This window comes from Ovis canadensis, chromosome 2 (assembly GCF_042477335.2).
Source record: "Ovis canadensis isolate MfBH-ARS-UI-01 breed Bighorn chromosome 2, ARS-UI_OviCan_v2, whole genome shotgun sequence".
NCBI classification, from domain to species: domain Eukaryota; kingdom Metazoa; phylum Chordata; class Mammalia; order Artiodactyla; family Bovidae; genus Ovis; species Ovis canadensis.
This window is the reverse complement of record NC_091246.1, coordinates 55,764,793-55,786,586: the sequence shown is the minus strand read 5'-3', so window position 1 is coordinate 55,786,586 and position 21,794 is coordinate 55,764,793. Positions and strand designations below refer to the sequence as shown.

Here is a 21,794-nt window from a genome sequence, read left to right as displayed (position 1 = left end):
AGTCGTATTCCAATAATTTTAGTTTTCTTGGGCAATTTAACAAGAATGGCTGTGCATGTATACTGAGGTATTTTGGAAGGTAAACTCCAGGTATATGAAAGAGAGCTGGTTTACACTGTTAGTGTTGCCAGAACACTTTATAAGAGCATTCACGTCTCCTTCATCTACTCTGAGACCTCAAAGCAATTCTTTTGCCAACCAAATCGAAAGCTTGAAGCCACCAGCAGCAAATATGAAAGGAAGACCCGCTCATCGAGACAGCAAAAGCTAGACAGGTTTCCCTAATGTGAAAATAATGCACATTATTCAAATGGATTTCTTTAGCTGCCATGCTGATTCCCCTTGGGAACAGTCTCCTCCTCACAGGAAAAGTGTTTGTGTCAGAGGTACAGATTGGAAACTCATGACACCTCATTTATCCTCAGTTACACTAAGGCAGTGGGAACCTAATTTGCTAGCACACTCTACGCTGACAATTAACTTCTCAGTGAACATTAAAACAATTAGGTAACGACACACCCCATCACATCTGTGCGCCGCCTCATCCACACCTGGCACCAATTAAGCCATCACTCTGTGCGTACTTTGTGCTGCGGTCCAGTTGGTCATTCACGCCTTCTGTGACAAGTGCACTTTTAACCTGTAAAACTAACAGAATCCCCACTTGTCAATGGCAAAAAGTGGAAGCAAACGGAGATGTGTGGAAACGTAGAAAACATGTCTCAGAAGATTGGCTGTGAACCAGGTCTGAAGGGTAAACATCTATTTTTCACATGGTTTGAAGGCAAAATATGGGGAGAACAATAAAAACAAAACAAAACAAAACATGTTCCTGCACCTACATTTGGGAACTCAGCACTGTTGGATGCAGATGGGTGACTCGAGAGGATGCCCAAGATAAAAGAGCTATAGACACACACCCAGTGACATCTGGGCTGGAAGAAGTGCTAAACCACGAATACCTTCAGCATCACTCTCTATGTCCACAGTTTGCTTTTCCACCTCCTTCTCCAGGTAAAACAAAACATTTTCAATAAAAACTATGGAGCTGAAAAGAAACATAACTCCTTAAGAATAATCTTTAAATGACCTCGTAACACCTTTATTCCCTTCATCAGGACCTTGGTCACAGCAAAAATCAAGCTCTATTTCAAACCTTTTCTAGAAGCATGTTTGTAAAGTGCTCTTAGGTGCTACTGCCCCTGTTCATTTGCCAGCCCCTGGTGAGAAGCTTCTACTGCAAAGAAAAAGGTCCTGAAACTAGAAAGCAATGGGTCAGGACTGGACCATGGTATCTGATATCTGATGGCACTTACACCCATCTCTCCTCATTGGAAAGATGCAGACAGTTTGCTGTACTGTGTTAGGAGGGGATGTTGAAAATGATGAGCAGACACCTCACCTGGCACAGGAACACACCATTCCCAACAAGCAAGAAATCGCCAGGGTCCTCCTTCCCTTGGGGGTTCACCCTTCTCACAGCAGTGATGCTGGGTTTCCCAGAGGATCTATTGTATTTTTTTAAGTACAGAGTTTTAAGTTCTACCAAAAGAAAAATCTACTGAGGACACTGCTTCAGAAAATTTAAGTTGTTTCCTACTGTGCCTTAAATATAGAGATTTCAGGTAATTCATCTTAGTTTTATCCTTTATCTCCACACAATTCCTTGGCATAGGCCAAGATAAAGTCATCAATGTTTAGGTGAAAACACCTCCTCTGAGCCCCCATTTACCTTTGATGAATTCCAGCATCATTCAACTGATCAAGCTCCTAAGAGACTGGGGTGTGTTTTGTGATGCTCACACACAGAAAAACATCAGGACCAGCCGCTCAGTCAAGTGGGCCCTCATCGCCACAGAAGCCTCACACAATGTGTGAAAAGGAAAGGAAACCACAAGCAACTATGCTGAAGGTGACCAACGACGTTTCCTGTTGTCTGGCTCCCCTGCAGGTAGATACAGGGAGGACCTTCCTAAAGGCCTGCAATGGCATGTCTGATGACTTCCCATTTGTGGGTCCTAAACCCTCACCCTGCAGGCAGCCACCATTGCCATTTTACAGATGAGATAAGAAGGTCCAAAAGGATGAGGAATACTGCCTGTGCAGCCAGAATTCCACTGGGTCCGCCTTAGTCTAAAACCTACCTTCTTTCTATCACTGCTCCTTTCCCTCCCACACACCCCGACACTGCCATGGCCATAAAAAGCCACAAGACGACAATGTGACATTCACAAAAATAAAATTTCAGAAACAGGCCAAGAGTGAAGTACTTCCCAAAGCAAGCCTCACCGTTTATTCCCTTTGCCCTCTATTCTGCACAGTGTCATTTCAGAAAAAGGGAAGGGGTGGGTGGTCCAGAACTAGGATCTGGTCCTGCCTCTGCCAATTAACTAGTCATGTACAACAGCTAGAGAAGAGAAAAATAAAGACACCTTCTTAACATCCAGTGATGGTTGTCATAACCACTTCTTTAAGTTCTAAATGTGAATGTGACAACTGTAGAAATCAGTTGCAGGAGTGGTAATGGAGTCCCTCAGAAAGACGATCCATATGAACAGAAGCACCCAACCTCCCTGTGCTTTGTGTCTGAGAAAATGATGTGTGCTAAGTACATTCTGTCATGTTCAACTCTTTGTGACCCCACGGACTGTAGCCTGCCAGGTTCCTCTGTCCATGGGATTCTTCAGGCTAGAATACTGGAGTGGGTTGCCGTGCCCTCCTCCAGGAAATCTTCCGGACCCAGGGACTGGACTGGATCGCTTATGTTTCCTGCAAGTGGATTCTTTACCACTAGTACCACCTAGGAAGAAAATGATAATGATGCACTATTCTGACCTAAAGAAGGTGAAAAGTACTTAAGACTTTTCAGAGCCAGGAACGCCCCTTGGAGAATTTAACGGGAGTTATGATCTTTTCCCAGCATTATATAAGAGCACTCACTCACAGTACTCTACATACAATCTTAGGGGTATTCAAGGGCCTTCTGAAGTCCACTCAGGAACCTGCCTAAGTTTACAAACCGTCCCATTCTAGAGTCTCTCCCAGACAGCCTGCTCTAGTCTCCTCCCTTTTCTAGATGTTCCAAATAATGATCACACGAGTGAGGTATTTCAGTGCTTTTCATTCAACATATAATTTGACTCTGACATCACAAGACATCACTGTAAAATGGCAGCAAGTATACACAGTGCTCTCAGTCAGTGCTTGGCACATAGTAAATGGTCAGTAAATATTTGTTAAATGAATGAGTACTTAAAGAAACATCCTATCACATTTTTTTAAAAGCCATACAGCTCCTTGTCAATTCTCTAACTCCAGGTCTTTCAAGCAGACTTAATTTAAAGCCAAAATGAATTTGGTGCAATTCATCTTTAAATTAACTTGAGTATCTAAATTTTATTACTCTTGAAGAAATAAAGGCTTTTGTTAGGTCATTTCTTTGCTCAGTAGTAGCACTCTAATAAATAGGCTTACGTTAAAAAAAAAAAAAAAGGGTTTGTGAATTAGAAAAACAGTAGTCAAATCTTAATTTAAAATCAACAGCCAAACAGCAAATTACACCTCTCTTAAGTTACTAGCTTTACCACTCATCCCTTTCAGAAATGAGAAACTTAAAAATTGTGTCCTCTCTGCTCTTAGCTCTTTCCTTTCCTGGGTTTTACATAAAACAGGTTACATTATAGGTCATTTGTTTTCCCACCATAAAACCTTCAACTAGCGAATGGAATAGTTTAGACTCAGAGATAACAATACATACACACTCAATAGTTCCCTCTGGATCTATTGAAGTCCTTGATTTTTGCACTGGATATAAGAAATATCTGTTCAACATAGAAAGAAGAGTAGGAAAAAAATAAAACTATATGCCAGCCTAGAATTTCTCAGAACTCCTTGGTCTTATTTACGGCAGAGGTTCTCAAGAGTTTGGTCCAAGGACCTCAAGGGTGTCTCTTTGCAGGCAGATTTTAATACTTAAACCAAAACAATATATGGCAACAAACAGAAGGCAAAAAACTGACAAGAACTCAGCTATCCCAGGCATTAAACACATTTGCAAATGTGCAAAAAAACAAAGCCACTCTTTCCACTCTAATTTTTAATTTTGGAAATTAGTTATTTTTCACTAAAAATGTTATTTAACACAATTAAGTAACTCTTTATCTGTTTAAAAATCTGCTTTATTTCTAACCCAGAGACTTTTCAAAATATATGACATACATAAGCAAAAGTTCTCTGGGGCCAACAATTTCTGTAAGTATATGAAGGTTCTGAGACTAAGAGGTGTGAAAATCACTGCCCTAGATAGCCACTGCTCTTAAACACTCATTGAGTGAAAAAACAAAACAAAACACCTGTATAATCAATTGAGTTTATCTGCCAAGTAAAATTCAACTTCATAATTCAAACCACTTTATTAAACAGTTAAGTATTATAATATTTTAGGTGTTAATAGTACACATCATCTCATTCTGAGTCTCATATTTAACTTTACATAAAGTTTGAAGAGAGTTAGTTAATTTTACATAACTGCAGCAAAATCCCACATATATAGACGGTGAACAATTTAATTCCTCTCTACAGACTGAACTAAATGTTTAGGTTACAAATTAGTCTAGTTTCTCCATCTTATACAATCATTACCATGAGTTTTCTATAATAATTATGCAGGAAACTCAGTATATATACTTCTGAAAATGTTGAAATTATACTTAAGACTTGACAAAAGTTTGGTGTAAAAAAGGAGACATGCAAATAACACATTAAGTAACCATGTATTGTATATTATTTTATAGATTGGTTTATGCAATGTATCTACCACATTTGGACTTGAAAGTTCACTGACTGCTAACTCAATATGGACTTACTAATAACTAAACTAGCTGGACTTAAAAACAATCCACAGCTGCCTGAAACTGAAGAACTATTTTGTACTTCTTTAAGGGTACAACTTTCCCATAAATCAAAAGTTAGTTCCTCTATAAATCAGTTTACTTAGGTCTGTACTTTGGGAGTAGGTGATTTTATTCCCTAGCTCTAATTTTTTCTCCCCTCTTTTTTCTTCCTAATATTTTGAACAAGAATTTCATAACCAGCTACCTCATCCTTTCACCATTATCTATTCCCCTAATATACTCTGACACATAAGTATACCAAGCTCAGTCCCAAAGAAAATTTTGAAAACAGTTACTATTCCACACAGAAGGTGGAGGGAGGGGGGATCTAAACTTTTCAAACTGAAAAAAACTACATATCTTCCCCCCAAACTCATAAGAAAGTATCAGAGTTGATTCAAAAGTTCAGTATCCCATTTTTAAACCATATTTAGACTGAAGATTGTCAAAATACTGCCATGTTCAGAAAGAAAAAAGGAAGGAGGAAAGGGGCAAAAACTATAGGTTATCTTAGCTGAAAAGGGGCCAGTTTCTCACTGTTTGCTCCACAACATGTGAGAGGTGCATTTGAGAGACAAGCAACCCCACAAGTAACTGGCAGATAAGTGAACAGATCAAACATAAAGTGGGCTTCTCCATTTTATATAACCGTTACCATGAGTTTTCTACAATAATTATGCAGGAAACTCAGTATATATACTGAGATTTAGGCTGGTGAAAAAATGAACTCAATAAGCACAGAGCTCCGTGAACTCAATTTTCTTGGTTTTGAGAGATTACTCAAAGACTCAGTTCTTTGGACTAAAATAAAGTTCAAGTTCACACTCCAAGGACGATTATGAAAAGAAAACCAGATATAGAAACCTAGCAACTAAGATGCATTTGCAGAGGATAATGATGGTTTAGGTAGAAATAATACAACACCAACCAATTTCACATATGGATTATGACCTCTTGCCTGCAGAACTGACTTACGAAAATAATGAATATGCTCTTACATCAGAAGTAAACCTGGACTCGAAGTGCAATGATAAACATATTTTTAATATGGGGCACGTAAGGATCAAAGTGTATTTTCAAGTGAGTAATCTTAGCTTTGCCTCCCTCTCATCCGATAAAAGTTTTATACAAAAGATGGGGGTTGGGGGAGAGAACAGACATATTAAAATAAAAAAAATTAAAAAAACAAGTTGCTGAGAGCAATAGGGTAGAATACACGTGTCTGTGCCTATATGTACAGAAAGGCGGCTGGGGTGCACCGTGGGGGTAGGAGGAGGAACGTGTTTTTATGTGCAGCAGGCACATAAAGTCGGGGTACTTACTGTGCCTGGTTCTCTGTCTGCTCCCGAGGTTACCAAGAAACGCACAGACATGCCCGTTCAGACACAGAGGCAAGAACAGAAATAAAAAAAAGGGGGGAATAATTAGAACACAAGCCCCAAACAGTTTTAAAAATGGCTTTTATTTATATAAGTCATTGCACATTCCTAATACAGTGATTTCCTGAAAATTACAGTATTTTGTAAACATAAGATTTACAGTTTAACCATACACAAAAGCCTATTTTTTTAAAATTTCTTGACAGAATAAATTACTCTTTTTTTTTCCAAAAAATTAGTCAAGTGCAATTTTGCCCAATATTTAATGCATACTAGAATTAAAGCCTATGAAACTAAGTAGTAACAGATGCAATTATCAAACCTTTCATTCGAACACATTCACTTTCAAATTTAACTTCTTATTTCGCCCCATTTAACAACATTACTTTCTTTGAAAATTACCCAATTAAGCAGTTAACAGTTTTCCATAATATGGTACAGGCCACTGGCATTAACGAGGCAGTTGCCAAGATGTCAAGATGCCTGCCATCTAAAGAGATGGAGAGATCTACAGATGCCCACGTTAAACCCTGAAAACCTCCAGGGTGAACTGTGTTTCAGTGGCCAAGCTTTGCGACAGACAGTTCCTCTTAGCTCATTGTTTGCGCTCTGTATGGGTTGGGGCTTTCTTTAGCGGTGCACAAACTTTGCAGCACTGTAAGAGTGTTAGGACAAGGTCCTAATCTGGCTTGCCCGGCCTCTCACCTCTGTGGTGCTCTGCATCGTGGTGCTTCTTGTCATCTTTAATTGCCAAGTGAGACTGGCCACTCAGAGCACTAGACAGCGCCAGGAGGCCGGCACTGCCGCCGAGGGGCGGGATTCCAGGAGGCTGAAGTCCCGAAGGGTGAGGGGTGAGGGGCACTGGAGGTCCGTGGCCGTGAGAAAGATGCTGAGCTTGCAACTGCTGCTGCTGTTGGAGGTGGTGGTTGAGAGGAAGAGGGAGAGAGAAAGAAAAGGTGGTGGTGGTGGCGGCGGCGGCATCCGGGTAGAAACCAGACATGACATGAGAGGATGGAGGAGACAGATCAGGTTACACACACACACACAGACAGAGAGAGAGAGAGAGAGAGGGAGGAAAGGGAGAAAAAAAAATGTGGTTAGTACGTTCAGTCCATCAAAAGCCTGCACCTGCTTAGTTTAATCTTCCCAAAACATAATCCTCAGACTAACATTGTCACTTTCTGGCCTAACTCACACCCTGAGAGCGTAGCTGTGCAAGCTTGGATAGCTAAGTAAGGCCTCACGTATTAGTTAGTCCCATCTCTAGGCAGCTCCAGGGTTGAAATCCAGTGCCGTCACTGAATCTAAGATGCCACAGATTTTGGGTTCAGTCTGATTTCAGAAAGGTCACAACAGGGGAGGCACAGATAAACATCCTACAATATAGTATCTATATTCTCAACGAGTCACAGGTTACTAGGCGATTCCATTCTACCCCAGCATTCTTGTATTAACTTAACACAATGGTAGGATGAGACAAAACCAAATATTCACTTTAGTTAACAAACCCAGAAAGAAGGAAGAACTAGCAACTCTTATGCACTTGTGTGCCCTTACTTCATCAAACCCTCACAGAAACGAGGAAGTACTGATACTCCCATTTCACAGGTGGCCAGGCTCAAGGCACTGAGTTTCTCCCACCAGGTGGGAGGGGAGTGAAGTCAACGCAGGAAGGGCCAACATGGTACCACCACACACAGAGGGAGGCCTCAGGGAGACATGCCTGCGACAACTGAAAGAAACCACAGAGGCAGAACTTTGACTATCCCTTCCTTTCTCCTGAGCTTCATGCCCCAAACCAGCCCCTCTCCATGTCACAGATGAAGACACCGGGCTACAGTGAGGCTAAGAAGCCTGCAGAGGAAAACACTCTGATGACCAAGTCCTCATTCGTAAATGCCTTTGCCTCTGTCGCTTAACCCATTCCAGAAGTTGTAAATCGGTTCATATTAAAAAGTACCATTGCTCTCATATATTATATTTAAGACACACTACAGGAAATGAAAAAGTATCAGAAATGGCCCCTCCACCATAAATCTGGCTGCATTTCAGCTGTCCAATATAAAACTCATTTTTGATGAGATAGTAAAAACGATTAAAGCTCAATTTCTAAGGTGTAATGTTAGGAAATTCCTAAGATTCTGATTTGTGCTCACTTCCCTGGGACTCAATTACTCGTTTTATTTATTACCCCCTTGCGTGTACTGAATATATTAGATCTCTATGCCAGATCTTCAGTAATTTCCACCCCAACTACTGATATTTGATTGAATACTAAACAGGTTTCCAGCCCTCAAGAGCAAGCAGCAGCTAAAAGGCAGAAATCAGTGTCTACAGTTATCTTACAGTGAATTTTCAACCACTCCTAGTATCTTTTTAAAAATCTTTAGAAGCCAACCTCTTTAAACTTCCATTCCTTCCAAAGAGAGCACAGTTCTAATGAGAAGGAAATTGGAAACGGGAGCGAGGTCAGAGAGAGCAACATTAATAGTATTCTTGGAAAGTATTTATAAACTACTCATTCACCATTTGAGATCATAATAACAATTTCTTTATGCATAAAATCACCTTCCTGTCATCCCGAAGACACTAATTCCTGCTCTGTCACCTTTTAAGAGCTCAGCAATAGCAGGACATAAAACTAAAGAAGCTGGCAGAGGCATCACGGTCCACTAGGCATGCTCATTAGCACTTAATTAGGAACTAGACACCTGCCATAAGAAATGTGCTCAGAGAAGGATGAGGAACAGGTCTGCCCTACCAGCGATTACTATCATTACTGGGAGAGTGAGAGCTATGTCCGGCTGCTGTGGGGGGAAGGCAGCGATGCATACAGAAGTGGGTGCAGTGGGGTAATTAAGAGCAGCACTGATTAAAAGAAGATGAGTGAGGCTAAGCAGAGGGGAAGGACTTTAACTACAGGGTAGAGGATACAACCCTATCACCCTTCTCTGCACCCCACCCCTCCCAGTTACCCCCCCACCCTAAAATTCCCCCCCAAATGGAGTCACCAAAAAGTGACTCCAGACGTGGGATTTTATGTCAGAGTAAAGGCAGTCTCAGGTGAAATTTGAAGACGCTAGAAGGAAGGGAATTTTCTGCCAAAGCCAAGATGGTTTTTAGAAAGATGAATTGGAAAGCATTCTCATTACTAATAAGACTAAGCTTACAAAAATAAAGGGGCTTTGCCTCAGCTGTGAAGCAGACCCGAAAGGTTAAACCCAACATTTAGGCAAATGGCTCTCAACAAAGCTGTCCAACAGCTTACACTGGCCACAGGTAACCCCACCTCTACCCTGCTCTAGAGTTTCAGGCCCATGAAGACAGTCTATTATTAGAGGCAATGAGGTTCTTCCATCCTGAGCTTGGACATCTTGAAAGTGCCTTCTTCCACCTTTTTTAAAAAAGCATAACTCTCTCACAAAATGAAAGGAGTACTTAAGTAGATAGCAACAGGGTGAATCACAGCGACTGAAGATGCTGCAGACCCAGGAGACGTGAACACTGCTGCCTCACATTCTACTTCTTTATCCTGCCATGCAGAGCTCCTAGATCATAGTTCCAGCTTCCTTATCTGGCCTCAGCTTAGAACACACCGGAGGGAGGGAGGGCGGGAATCATGGCTCCCATTTCACAGATGAAAGAGTGGCTTGCCATGGGTTCTCAGCCAGAATGATGATTGAAAACCTTTCATTCCCTTCAACAGCATCTCTCCTGTGACCCCAGCAGCCCAGGCATGTTCCTAAGGAATCAGTGACAGACCCAGGGTTCCCAAGCAGCGGAAGGAAGAAGGCAAGCTCTTTCTCCACTGATGACTTCACCTTTCTCCCTTCCCAGGTAAGGAGATACTCCTGAGGGTACGCAACACTGCACACCCAGAGACAATCCACTTCACTGTCAGATGTTTACTGGGAAATAAAACGATCTCCACAATGCAGCCTCGGCAGCAGTGACAGATGGGAATTTGTTCTGAGATTTACAGCTCACAAGTGCCATCTCTCCAGTCTCCACTTCCCAACACCCTACATATGAGAAATGAAAACATCTTTCACTCTAGCTCTCTTCCAAGGAAGCTGAAGAATCAAGCTGAAACAGAGAAAGTTCCAGCTTCTCTCAGAAGACGCTTAATAAATAAGAAGTGTTGTCTGTAAGATAAAATATTCATTGAAATGAATAGAGGGCCCACATCCAGGAGATTAAAACAGCTGACTCCAAAAGAGCAGCTGACCTGTCCCATGTGTTCTTGAAAGAACATGTTGTTTTGTGTTTTCTTTTTCCTCCCCACAGTTTACCTGAGACAGCCTAATACCCATCACCTTCACTAAAAGGAAAAAAAAAAAACCATGAATGCTACTCAAAAATACATGTTAAAATAAAAGACACTGCTATACAGCCAGCAACACCTCAAAAAACCCAATGGCTCTGCCAATTAAGGGAATTTACATGCATCAGTCCTCCGTAGACCCAAACCTGCCCAAATCATTGGGGAAAATAAAATGTTTCTCAACATGACAGTGAGGCTGGGAAAATTCAACCTTCTACCCATTCATTAGCTTGCACTAATTAGTAAATTTTTTTTTTAAGTTATTGGCTATAGACTTATAACCACAGAACACACAAGCAAAACAGTTTACAAAGCTATCAGAAAAGGCATTTTTGATGAACAGTGGTGGTTTGAGGCAATATGTATCAATCTAAACAGGTGGTTCTCAAAGCAATTTTGACACCCTTTCCCCCTACTCCAGGGACATTTGGCAACATCTAGAGACATTTAAGCAGAGAAGGCAATGGCACCCCACTCCAGTACTCTTGCCTGGAAAATCCCATGGATGGAGGAGCCTGATAGGCTGCTGTCCATGGGGTAGCTAAGAGTCGGATACGACTGAGCGACTTCACTTTCACTTTTCACTTTCATGCACTGGAGAAGGAAATGACAACCCACTCCAGTGTTCTTGCCTGGAGAATCCCAGGGATGGGGGAGCCTGGTGGGCTGCCGTCTATGGGGTTGCACAGAGTCAGACACGACTGAAGTGATTTAGCAGCAGCAGCAGAGACATTTAAGGTTGTCACAGCTGGGAGGGAGAGAGGAGGAGAGGTGCTACTGGCGTCCAGTAGGTAGAGGCCGGGGATGCTGTTCAGTGCTGTACAATGCACAGAACAGCCCTCATCACAGAGAATTCACAAGCCTAAAATGTCAGTAACACTGAAACTGAGAAATTCTGGTCTAGATCTAAGCTAGAATTCTGTACCATTATGTTAGAATCCATGTTCTTATATGCCAAAGAATTTGCCAAATTGTTTAAAACCCAAAAGTACTTTTCAGCATTCAACTCTTCACTGTCCTTTCTCCATCAAGTACCTTGTCACAACCCCCCAAAATGAGCAGCTGCTTATGCTGACTCCAGTAACAATTCAAAACAAACAGAAACTTCACATTTTACAAAACAATTTGGAGAAAGAGCTACACTGGGAACTTTTATGGACTGTTCTGGTGCCGCAGAGATGATTAGGGAAAGGTTTAGTTTAGGGCATGAGGAGATGAATGCACTCATTCTTACCCAAACAATTTGAATAGGCTGGGAATGAGATGAGGAAAACAAACACCAAACCCTGAGTTAATGATACTGAAAACCCACAAGGAATAAAATAACCTCATCCATGTCAAACAGCCATGCATTTAGAATTTTAATTCACATTTTACCTAGTGCAGCCCAGGTCAACTATGTTGCTATAATGAAACTGACTTTGCTGTTTACATTCAGAGCTTTAATGTAATATAGTGAGGTGGTTTTTACATTTTTGTTTCTAAAACCAGTATAGCACAGGATTTGTCACCACAGAGCTGCCTATACAAGTAGAAAGAAAACCAGAAAAATGAAGACCAATATCCCCCTCATCCCCACTAGATGTTAATAAGTTTCTCATTACCAACCACTGAATCAATTTGAATTTCTGAAATTTAACCCACTTTACAACCTTTGGGAAAATTATGTCACACAGACCATAAACTGAACCCAACCAGAACTAAAACCATGCCCCAAAACAGCATCTCCAATGCTAAAAGTGTGACAGTAAGTGGCATTTATAGCACTTGGTATTTAAACACTTTTAAAGGTGGGGGGAGGGGAGTGAAAAGTAGCATTTATTGACGGTTTTCTCCAAATCACTCTTCCTTGACTTTCTGCTATTACTCTGTTCTTTAAAACGCTCAGTTCTTATCTTGGGAGAGTGCAGAAAAAGAAAATTGGTATGCTACGATAAATAAGTGGGAGAAGTGGGGAAGAGCTGTGCGGCAGCAGAAACATCAAGGACACTACTCTGGGAGTTATCTGAAGACCTCCCATTATGTGGATGGCCTCTTGTGTGAAGAGGGGCAGGGGTGATAAACAGGCAGGAACTGCTTGCTGGGGCCAAGAATTCACAAGCCACTTGAAGACAATAAAAAGTAAGTAAATAAATAAATCCACTGAAAGGCCCCATTTTGATGCAGGAGTAGGCAGGCACCCAGATGAAGGCCTAAACTTCTGAAAAGGATCTAAACTCATCTTTTCTGTTTCTGCTTTTCAGCTAATCTTCACAGGCCAACCTGTTCTGCATCATCACCCTGACTTATTCATTCTACCTGCCCTGAGTGCCTGTTTCCATCATGACTTAAAGACCTAAACTAGACTAAGTTTTTACAAGTCATGTTTACTTAAGTAGATCCACTTCTAAAACCAGATAAGGTTTCAATAAAAAGATGCTCACCACCACCAGCCATCAGAGAAATATAAATCAAAACCACAAATTAGACAGCATGTCACACCCACTAGGAGGACTAGAATCAAACAATGGACAGTAACAAGTGTTGGAGAAGAAGCAGAGAAACTGGAATTCTCACCCACTGCTAAGGGGGGAATGTAAAATGGTACTGCCACTGGGTTGTTTAAAAAGTTTGATGGAATTACCGTATGACCCAGAGACTCCATTCCTAGATATAAACAACAGATAAAAGAAAACATGTCCACAGAAAAATTTTTATGCAAATGTCTCAGTTCAGTCGCTGAGTCGTGTCTGACTCTTTGCAACCCCATGGACTGCAGCACGCCAGGCCTCCCTGTCCATGACTAACTCCCAGAATTTACTCAAACTCATGTCCATTGAGTCAGTGATGCCATCCAACCATCTCATCCTCATACAAATATTTACAACAGCATTATTTATAATAGCCAAAATGTAGAAACAATTAAATGCCCAGCAAGTGACTAAATGGATAAACAAATGCAGTATATTGATGTAATAGAATATTTTTCATCAAAAAAAGGACCGAAATACCTTCTACAACACGTAAAAACCTTGAAAACATTATGCCAAGTGAAATAAGCCAGACACAAAGGGCCACATATTATGCGATTCCATTTATAGAAAATATTCAGAACGGAAAAATCCATGAGAGAAAGATTAGGCATTGCCAGGGAGTTGAAGAGATGGAGAAGGGGGTCTTGACTGCTAATGAATATGGGTTTATTTTTGGAGTGATGAAAATGTTCAAGAATTACATATTAGTGATAGTTATACACGTTTGTAAATATATTAAAAACACCGAGCACTGTGCTTTTAAAAGGGTGAGTGAGGGACTTCCTGGGGATCCAGTGAGTAAGACTTTGCCTTCCAATGCAGAGGGGTGCAGGCTCAAACCCTAGTTGGGGAGCTGGAAGTCCACATGTGTCAGAGCCAGAAAACCAAGAAACATAAAATAGAATCAATATTATGAACAATTCCATAGAGACTTTTAAAATGGCCCACATTTTAAAAAACTCTTTGGAAAAAAAAGCAGGGTGAATGATATGGTACATAAATCACCCATCAATTAAAAAAACCTGCACAGATCTAATAATTAAAATGAGATGCTCTACTTTCTATTCTGAAGACTTCTTCCCCTGAAAAGAGGGAAAATATTACAATGCCTTCTAATAAATCCAAATAAAAATCATATGAAAATATATGGGGACATGAACAAGTAAACAATGCTTCAGCAAGATTCCTAATAAATTAAAAGCACACTGCCTATTCAGAGAAACTCAGACACTCAAGCTAAGCCCTGCATTTGTTAGAGATACCTAGCTGTACTCTAGGTTAAAAAAAAAAAAAAAAGGCAGATGCAGAGAAGACTTCTTGGCTGTATTGCTCCATCCCTTTGGAAAATTAATAAAAGGGCTGAACTACTGGAATTTAAGTGGCAGGTAAGTCACTAAATAGAAGCTGGTAGAGCAGGAAGATCCATGTTTGTTGTCATTTTACTTACTTCCCGTGGTAGCAGGCTATGCATTATTCTCCTAGGGTGATTTTGTTTTATAAAGAAACTTACAGCTGGGTTATTGATGGGCTTTCCAGGGATTAACTGCATACTCATAAGAATAAGAGGCTAACCTCATCCTCTTAAACTTCACACACTACAATCCTATAGATGGCTGACAGCTACAGACGGAGGAGAAAAATAATCCAACATTTTTGCTAATCCTTAAACCAATCATCTCATGCAACAATGGGGAGTCCTTTAGGTCTACAACTCAATCTCTTCAGGACAGAAAGGCTCCTTCTACTGACACATCAGGAGTTTGTATTTACAGCCATCACCTACACAAACACACATAGTCAGATACCACAAACCACCCTAGGCTTCTTTTATTTCATACTAAGTTGTTTTAAGGTGTAGAGAATTATAAATTTGCCTATGAAACAAGAATACACACACCTGACCAAAACTGGAGCCCCAAACCAGAGCCCCACAGACCTTGACAGAAGTTATATTTGGGGAAAGTAAGTTAGATCACATCCAAATACATGAGAAAGGATAAACAAGGTTGCTTATATTAACTCCAAAGTTCTCTGAGTTCTTGACCTTCATATGCTGCTATGGAAAATCGTTTACATTTTCTTATATCCAACAATCAGCATGGAGGCAGCTATCAGAAATCTGGTATTTTGTGGTAGGGGAATTGGTCATCTGAGCATCTCTTCTAATTCTGCCCTCCTTCTAATTCCATCTCAAGGATCCCTGCCACTTCTCAGTGCCAACAAAAGAACTGGTCCCTTCCCCCTTTATGCTGAGTAAGGAAGCCAAAAGTGCCTGATCCTCACATTTTTGCTTCTCAAACTTCTCTCCATCTGTTCCCCAAAGTTAACTTTTTCCATCAGTTCTGAATTTTAAGTTTGTTCACCAAAAGTTAGATAGCAATGCTTCTGCACTGCTGTGTCCTTATTAAAACTCATTCAAGCACACGACTTAATGGCAGAAGCAGAACATCAGGCTGGGTCTAATCTCAAATACCAACATCCATGCAACCACCAGAAAAGACAAAAGAGGAGGTGACCCACTGCCTGGAGTAAACCCCTTGAAGAAGCTTGGTCAACTGGACTCAGAGATGTGCTACAGGCACCAAGAGAAACCAGGCAGGCAAAACTGCAGTTCAGGGGAGTCAGTTCACCCACATGTCAGGCAAAGGCTGCCAGTCAACCTTACTCTCAACAAAAGCAATACAGGGTAAATGGTATTGTCCACCCGAAGATGGACGCTGATGGAGGTTAACTGGCTGTACAAGGTCACAAAGCATAACAGTGCCAAGTGTTCCAATAAAGTCCAGTCTTATCCTAGGCCCAGGTAACATGGGTACCAACACGGGCACAATGTTATGCAAGGTTCAGTTCAGTCACTCAGTCGTGTCCGACTCTTTGCGACTCCATGAACTGCAGCACGCCAGGCCTCCCTGTCCATCACCAACTCCTGGAGTCCACCCAAATCCATGTCCATTGAGTTGGTGATGCCATCCAACATCTGTCGCCCCCTTCTCCTCCTGCCCTCAATCTTTCCCAGCATCTCGGTCTTTTCAAATGAGTCAGCTCTTCACATCAGCTGGCCAAAGTACTGGAGTTTTAGCTTTAGCATTAGTCCTTCCAATGGATACCCAGGACTGATCTCCTTCAGAATGGACTGGTTGGATCTCCTTGCAGTCCAAGGGCCTCTCAAGAGTCTTCTCCAACACCACAGTTCAAATGCATCAATTCTTCGGTGCTCAGCTGTCTTTATAGTCCAACTCTCACATCCGTACATGACTACTGGAAAAACCATAGCCTTGACTAGACAGACCTTTGTTGACAAACTAATGTCTCTGCTTTATAATATGCTGTCTAGGTTGGTCATAACTTTCCTTCCAAGGAGTGTCTTTTAATTTCATGGCTGTAATCACCATCTGCAGTGATTTTGGAGCCCCCCAAAATAAAGTCTGACACTGTTTCCACTGTCTTCCCATCTATTTGCCATGAAGTGATGGGACCGGCTGCCATGATCTTTGTTTTCTGAATGTTGAGCTTTAAGCCAACTTTTTCACTCTCCTCTTTCACTTTCATCAAGAAAGAGGCTCTTTATTTCTTCTTCACTTTCTGCCATAAGGGTGGTATCATCTGTATATCTGAGGTTATTGATATTTCTCCTGGCAATCTTGATTCCAGCTTGTGCTTCCTCCAGCCCAGCATTTCTCATGATGTACTTTGCATTTAAGTTAAATAAACAGAGTGACAATATACAACCTTGATGTCCTCCTTTTCCTATTGGAACCAGTCTGTTGTTCCATGTCCAGTTCTAACTGGTGCTTCCTGATCTGCATACAGATTTCTCAAGAGGCAGGTCAGGTGGTCTGGTATTCCCATCTCCTTCAGAATTTTCCAGTTTATTGTGGTCCACACAGTCAAAAGCTTTGGCATAGTCAATAAACCAGAAATAGATGTTTTTCTGGAACTCTCTTGCTTTTTCCATGATCCAGCAGATGTTGGCAATTTGATTTCTGGTTCCTCTGCCTTTTCTAAAACCAGATTGAACATCAGGAAGTTCACGGATCACGTATTGCTGAAGCCTGGCTTGGAGAACTTTGAGCATTACTTTACTAGTGGTGAGATGAGTGCAATTGTGTGGTAATTTGACCATTCTTTGGCATTGCCTTTCTTTGGGATTGGAATGAAAACTGACCTTTTCCAGTCCTGTGGCCCCTGCTGAGTTTTCCAAATTTGCTGGCATATTGAGTGCAGCACTTTCACAGCATCATCTTTCAGGATTTGAAACAGCTCAACTGGGATTCCATCACCTCCACTAGCTTTGTTCGTAGTGATGCTTCCTAAGGCCCACCTGACTTCACATTCTAAGATATCTGGCTCTAGGTGAGTGTGAGTGATCACACCATCATGATAATCTGGGTCATGAAGATCTTTTTTGTACAGTTCTTCTGTGTATTCTTGCCACCTCTTCTTAATATCTTCTGCTTGTTAGGTCCACACCATTTCTGTCCTTTACTGAGCCCATCTTTGCATGAAATGTTCCCTTGGTATCTCTAATTTTCTTGAGAGATCTCTATTTTCTTTATTTCTATTTCTTTGCGTTGATCTATTTCTATTTCTTTGCGTTAATCACTGAGGAAGGCTTTCTTATCTCTCCTTACTATTCTTTGGAACTCGGTATTCAAATGGGTATGTTTCCTTTTCTCCTTTACACAGCTAACTGTAAGGCCTCCTCAGACAGCCATTTTGCTTTTTTGTATTTCTTTTCCATGGGGATGGTCTTGATTCCTGTCTCCTGTACAAAGTCATGAACCTCCATCCATAGTTAATCAGGCACTATATAAGATCTAATCCCTTAAATCTATTTCTCACTTCCACTGTATAGTCATAACGGATTTGATTTAGACCATACCTCAATGGTCTAGTGGTTTTCCTGAATTTCTTCAGTTTAAGTCTGAATTTGGCAATAAGGAGTTCATGATCTGAGCCATAGTCAGCTCCCAGTCTTGTTTTTGCTAACCATATAGAACTTCTCTGTCTTCGGCTGCAAAGAATATAATCAATCTGATTTTGGTGTCGACCGTATGGTAATGTCCATGTGTAGAGGCTTCTCCTGTGTTGCTGAAAGAGGGTGTTTGCTATGACCAGTGCGTTCTCTTGGCAAAACTCTATTAGCCTTTGCCCTGCTTCATTCTGTACTCTAAGGCCAAATTTACCTGTTACTCTAGGTGTTTCTTGACTTCCTACTTTTGCATTCCAGTCCCCTATAATGAAAAGGACATCTTTCCAGGGTGTTAGTTCTAGAACATGACGTAAATGGTCTTAGAAAGATGAGCATAAATGAAACAGTGAGAAGTTAGGCAGCAGGTATGTGGTTAAAAATAGGTAAACTATGCAACTGTTTTCTTTAAAAAAGAAATTGCACTCTGCTAATTATTCTTTCACTTTTTAAGCAAAAAGAAACCATGTTTCTTCAGGGAGTGGGAAAACTTGACTGACAAGAAGCACAAGGGGACTTCCTATGGTGGTGGGGACAATCTGTCCCTGAGAGAGAGTGTGGCCCAAAGGGTATGTGTCTGTGCCAGTGGTCAGCCTGTACACTGTGCATTTCACATGTGAATTACACATCAAATTGTATAAATCCATGTGTGTACAGGTACGTACATAGCCATATCTATATTTGTATGACATGTTAATTTTATATGATATAGAATCAATTATATGTGATGTAATAAATCCAGTTAAAAGACAACACTAATTATTTGGAATCCTAATCTCAGTTTACAATCAAATACTTAGTGTCAGAGCAGGGAGAAGAGAGTTCTAAGTTTCCAACTACCCAAATACTACAATGGGGAGTAATGAACTTAAACAGTCCTTTGGTCAATTTTCTTTTCCTTCAGGTAGCCATTAGCTACTCCACAAATAAAATGTTACATTAAGTCAATAAGCTATTTCATTTTGAGCATTTTTAATAGCATTCCAAATTTTAAAAAAATATTTGAGGAATGCTGATTAAATTGTGCTGTTTATCACAATGTTCGGGGGAAAAAAAATCAAGGTTCATGTGAGTAAGTTCCCTTCCCACAATGAACTTGTTTTCTAAAGTACAAGTGTCAAACTGAATAAACCCTGTGCCTATTAGGATCTCTGCATTATTATTTTTTATTGTTATAAGAACATATGTTTAATAGTGAGAGAGCTTAAAAAAATTTCAAAATATGGGGTTGCAGTTATTATTCTGCCAATTATCAAATTTACCATCAAAGCTATTTTTAAAAAGTATAACCAAAAATATCTCAAGTACCTAAGAAGCTTATCTTTCTTAAATACCAGTAATCTATGTAAGTTGAAGGCAGGTGCTGCAGTGGAAAAGATTTAAAATTCAGGATTTCCCATCAGATATGAGAACTAAGTGTTCTATGTGAGTGCAGAAGCCCTCCAGTGCAAAATGGGTACCATTAATTCACTCCACAAAAATGGGGAAAAAAATAGAACCTCTCTCTTCCTACTAAAAGAGCATCCACAGTCCCAGGACACAGCTAAGCTCACCTAAAAGCCTGGTGTCCTTAGGAAGATATAACTTTTTCCAGGTTTGCTAAAGAGAAATCTTTAGCCCTGTTAAGCAAGCAGTAAGCTCCTTGATTGTACCTTAAAGGGGATGAGAAATTTTCGGTTCATCTACATTTTAAAGGGTACTCTTTCGTGATCTTTCACACTTGTAATAGATGTCTAAACCGTTAAATTACTATTTCTTTTCTTAGCCTTAAAGTCGATGCAGACGAAGACCGTGGCCTCTCCCATTGTTCTTTACCCTAAGTCGGTCCCTGAACAATACTGACAGCTGCTATCAAACCAGGCTGCATTTACTCTGCGCGCAGCTGCTGTTTGTAGGAACAGACAGCCTCCCAGAGCCTCCTCCCCTCTGGGGAGACAGGTTGACACACTGCATGTTCAATGAAGGGGTGCAAAGGTCCACTCAATTGTCAACCCAATTTTATGCTACTTCGATTTTCCAGGACGCGCACAATTCCTTTCAAGCAAAAATCAAGCATATGCCAGAGCATGAAACTTATGGTGCAGGATAATTATTGATCACTACAAACTTTAAAAGAGCCTGCCGACCTAAATTAATATACTGATCCAAACATTACAATTATAAAAGCCGCACATGCCAATAAGCTGAAGACTCACAATTGGCGTTAAGTCTTGTGCTGGGCCCAATTCACTGATTTGGGTTATTGTTGCTAGCTATCAGAGCTAATCTGCCTTTATAATCTCAACAACATGTTTCCTGGACTAAAGCCACTCATAAAATTAGCGATTCATCTGCCCTTGCAAAACAACCTGTTATTTTTATTTTCAGATTCAACTTGAAATATTACCTATAAACATCTGGTTAACACAATTTCCTCCTTTCTAATGGGTACAATTGGGCAGTGGCTTTGAGGATGTAAAGAGTACCAAGTTTACCATCAGGAAATGATATGTAAAAATTTAGAGCCTATCAGAAAACAAACATGTTCCACAAAGTTGAACTGGGTACTTGAGAACTGCTTTGCATATGTTTTCCTTTAATCAAAACAGGCTTTTCCATCCTCATTCATTTGGGTTAAAAAATTCTGCGCTCGAGCTACAAGTACAATTTGCTATTAGTCTTTGCTAATCAAACACAGTACATGCAAAAGTACCAGTGAATATTTGATTTGATCTCTGAAATAAAGCAATTCATTACACAAGAAAAGGGTACAGAAGGCAGCAGACAAATGCAGATGTAATTGTGTTTTTTGTTGAATGTGATTAGAGAGCCCACTAAGTAACAGTCAAAAATGTGATACGAAGGGGGAGAGATGCAGAGCCCGGATCTGGGGTGAAGGGGAGGAGGGAGAATTGTTTATGCAGAGCTAAGCTGTCAAGTGCAATAAAGCAGCTTGAATAAAATTTAAGCTGAAAATCCACTGAAGCTCCCCATTTCAGGGAGGAAAAAGCTATTAAAAGGAAATGAAGGTCACCCTCCCAGTTTATTTCACCTAATTGACTGCCAATAGCTTACCACAGGCAACCCGACTGCAGATCTGCAATTGAGAAACTGATGAAAGGAGAGTTTTCAAGCTGAGGCTCATTCTTTAATCCTCCTTGGCTCTTATGTTTTTCTCCATCTCCAGTTGGGATGTAATTTTAAACCCTGATGGATTAACTGGTTCCATTGTCTGTGGCCGTCACTGCACTATGGCACTCTTAATCCGTACAGCAGCATGTCTAATTATCATTACAAAGTGTCTGAGGGAACTATAAAGACCAGCAGGGCATCTTCTCACAAGCAATTAACATAAATTGATAAATGAGTGATTTGAATCCGCTCAAGGCACTCACGTATGAATAAAATCAGAAAGGACGGTCCCTTGTTTCAGCCACTTCTTTCGCTTAGTCTGGAAGGGCAGAAAACATGAGAACCGTCCTGGATCCTGCAGTTGAGGGGAAGGAAGGGGGCGTGGTCAGGGGGTGGGGAATGAACTCATGCAGGAGATGGACCCCACGGTTCACCAGGCTCATTAATGCAGAGCAAATGACTTGTGATTGACAACGAGTTGCCAGCAAGGAGCACTAACTGAACTCAACCCAGAAGACCAGAAACCTCGTGAAAGGCTAGAGGGCACCAGGGCAGACTATTATCACTTCTTCAACGGCAGGAGGACTTTCTTTTCATTGAGGTGCC

General features: G+C 40.9%; 1 protein-coding gene across 4 annotated transcripts in view; it reads right to left on the bottom strand.

Moving 5' to 3' along the window:
* LOC138433508 (transducin-like enhancer protein 1) overlaps positions 1–21,794 on the bottom strand; it is a 92,543-nt gene that overhangs the window by 38,266 nt on the left and 32,483 nt on the right. For 2 of the 4 annotated variants that reach the window (XM_069576295.1, XM_069576296.1), the window contains exons 7-8: positions 6,977–7,181; positions 6,215–6,231 (exon numbers count right to left, since the gene is read on the bottom strand). In XM_069576295.1, coding sequence (XP_069432396.1) covers positions 6,215–6,231; positions 6,977–7,181 — 222 coding nt within the window. The remainder of the gene's footprint in view (positions 1–6,214; positions 6,232–6,976; positions 7,182–21,794) is intronic. The other 2 variants (XM_069576297.1, XM_069576298.1) reach the window with 1 other exon arrangement.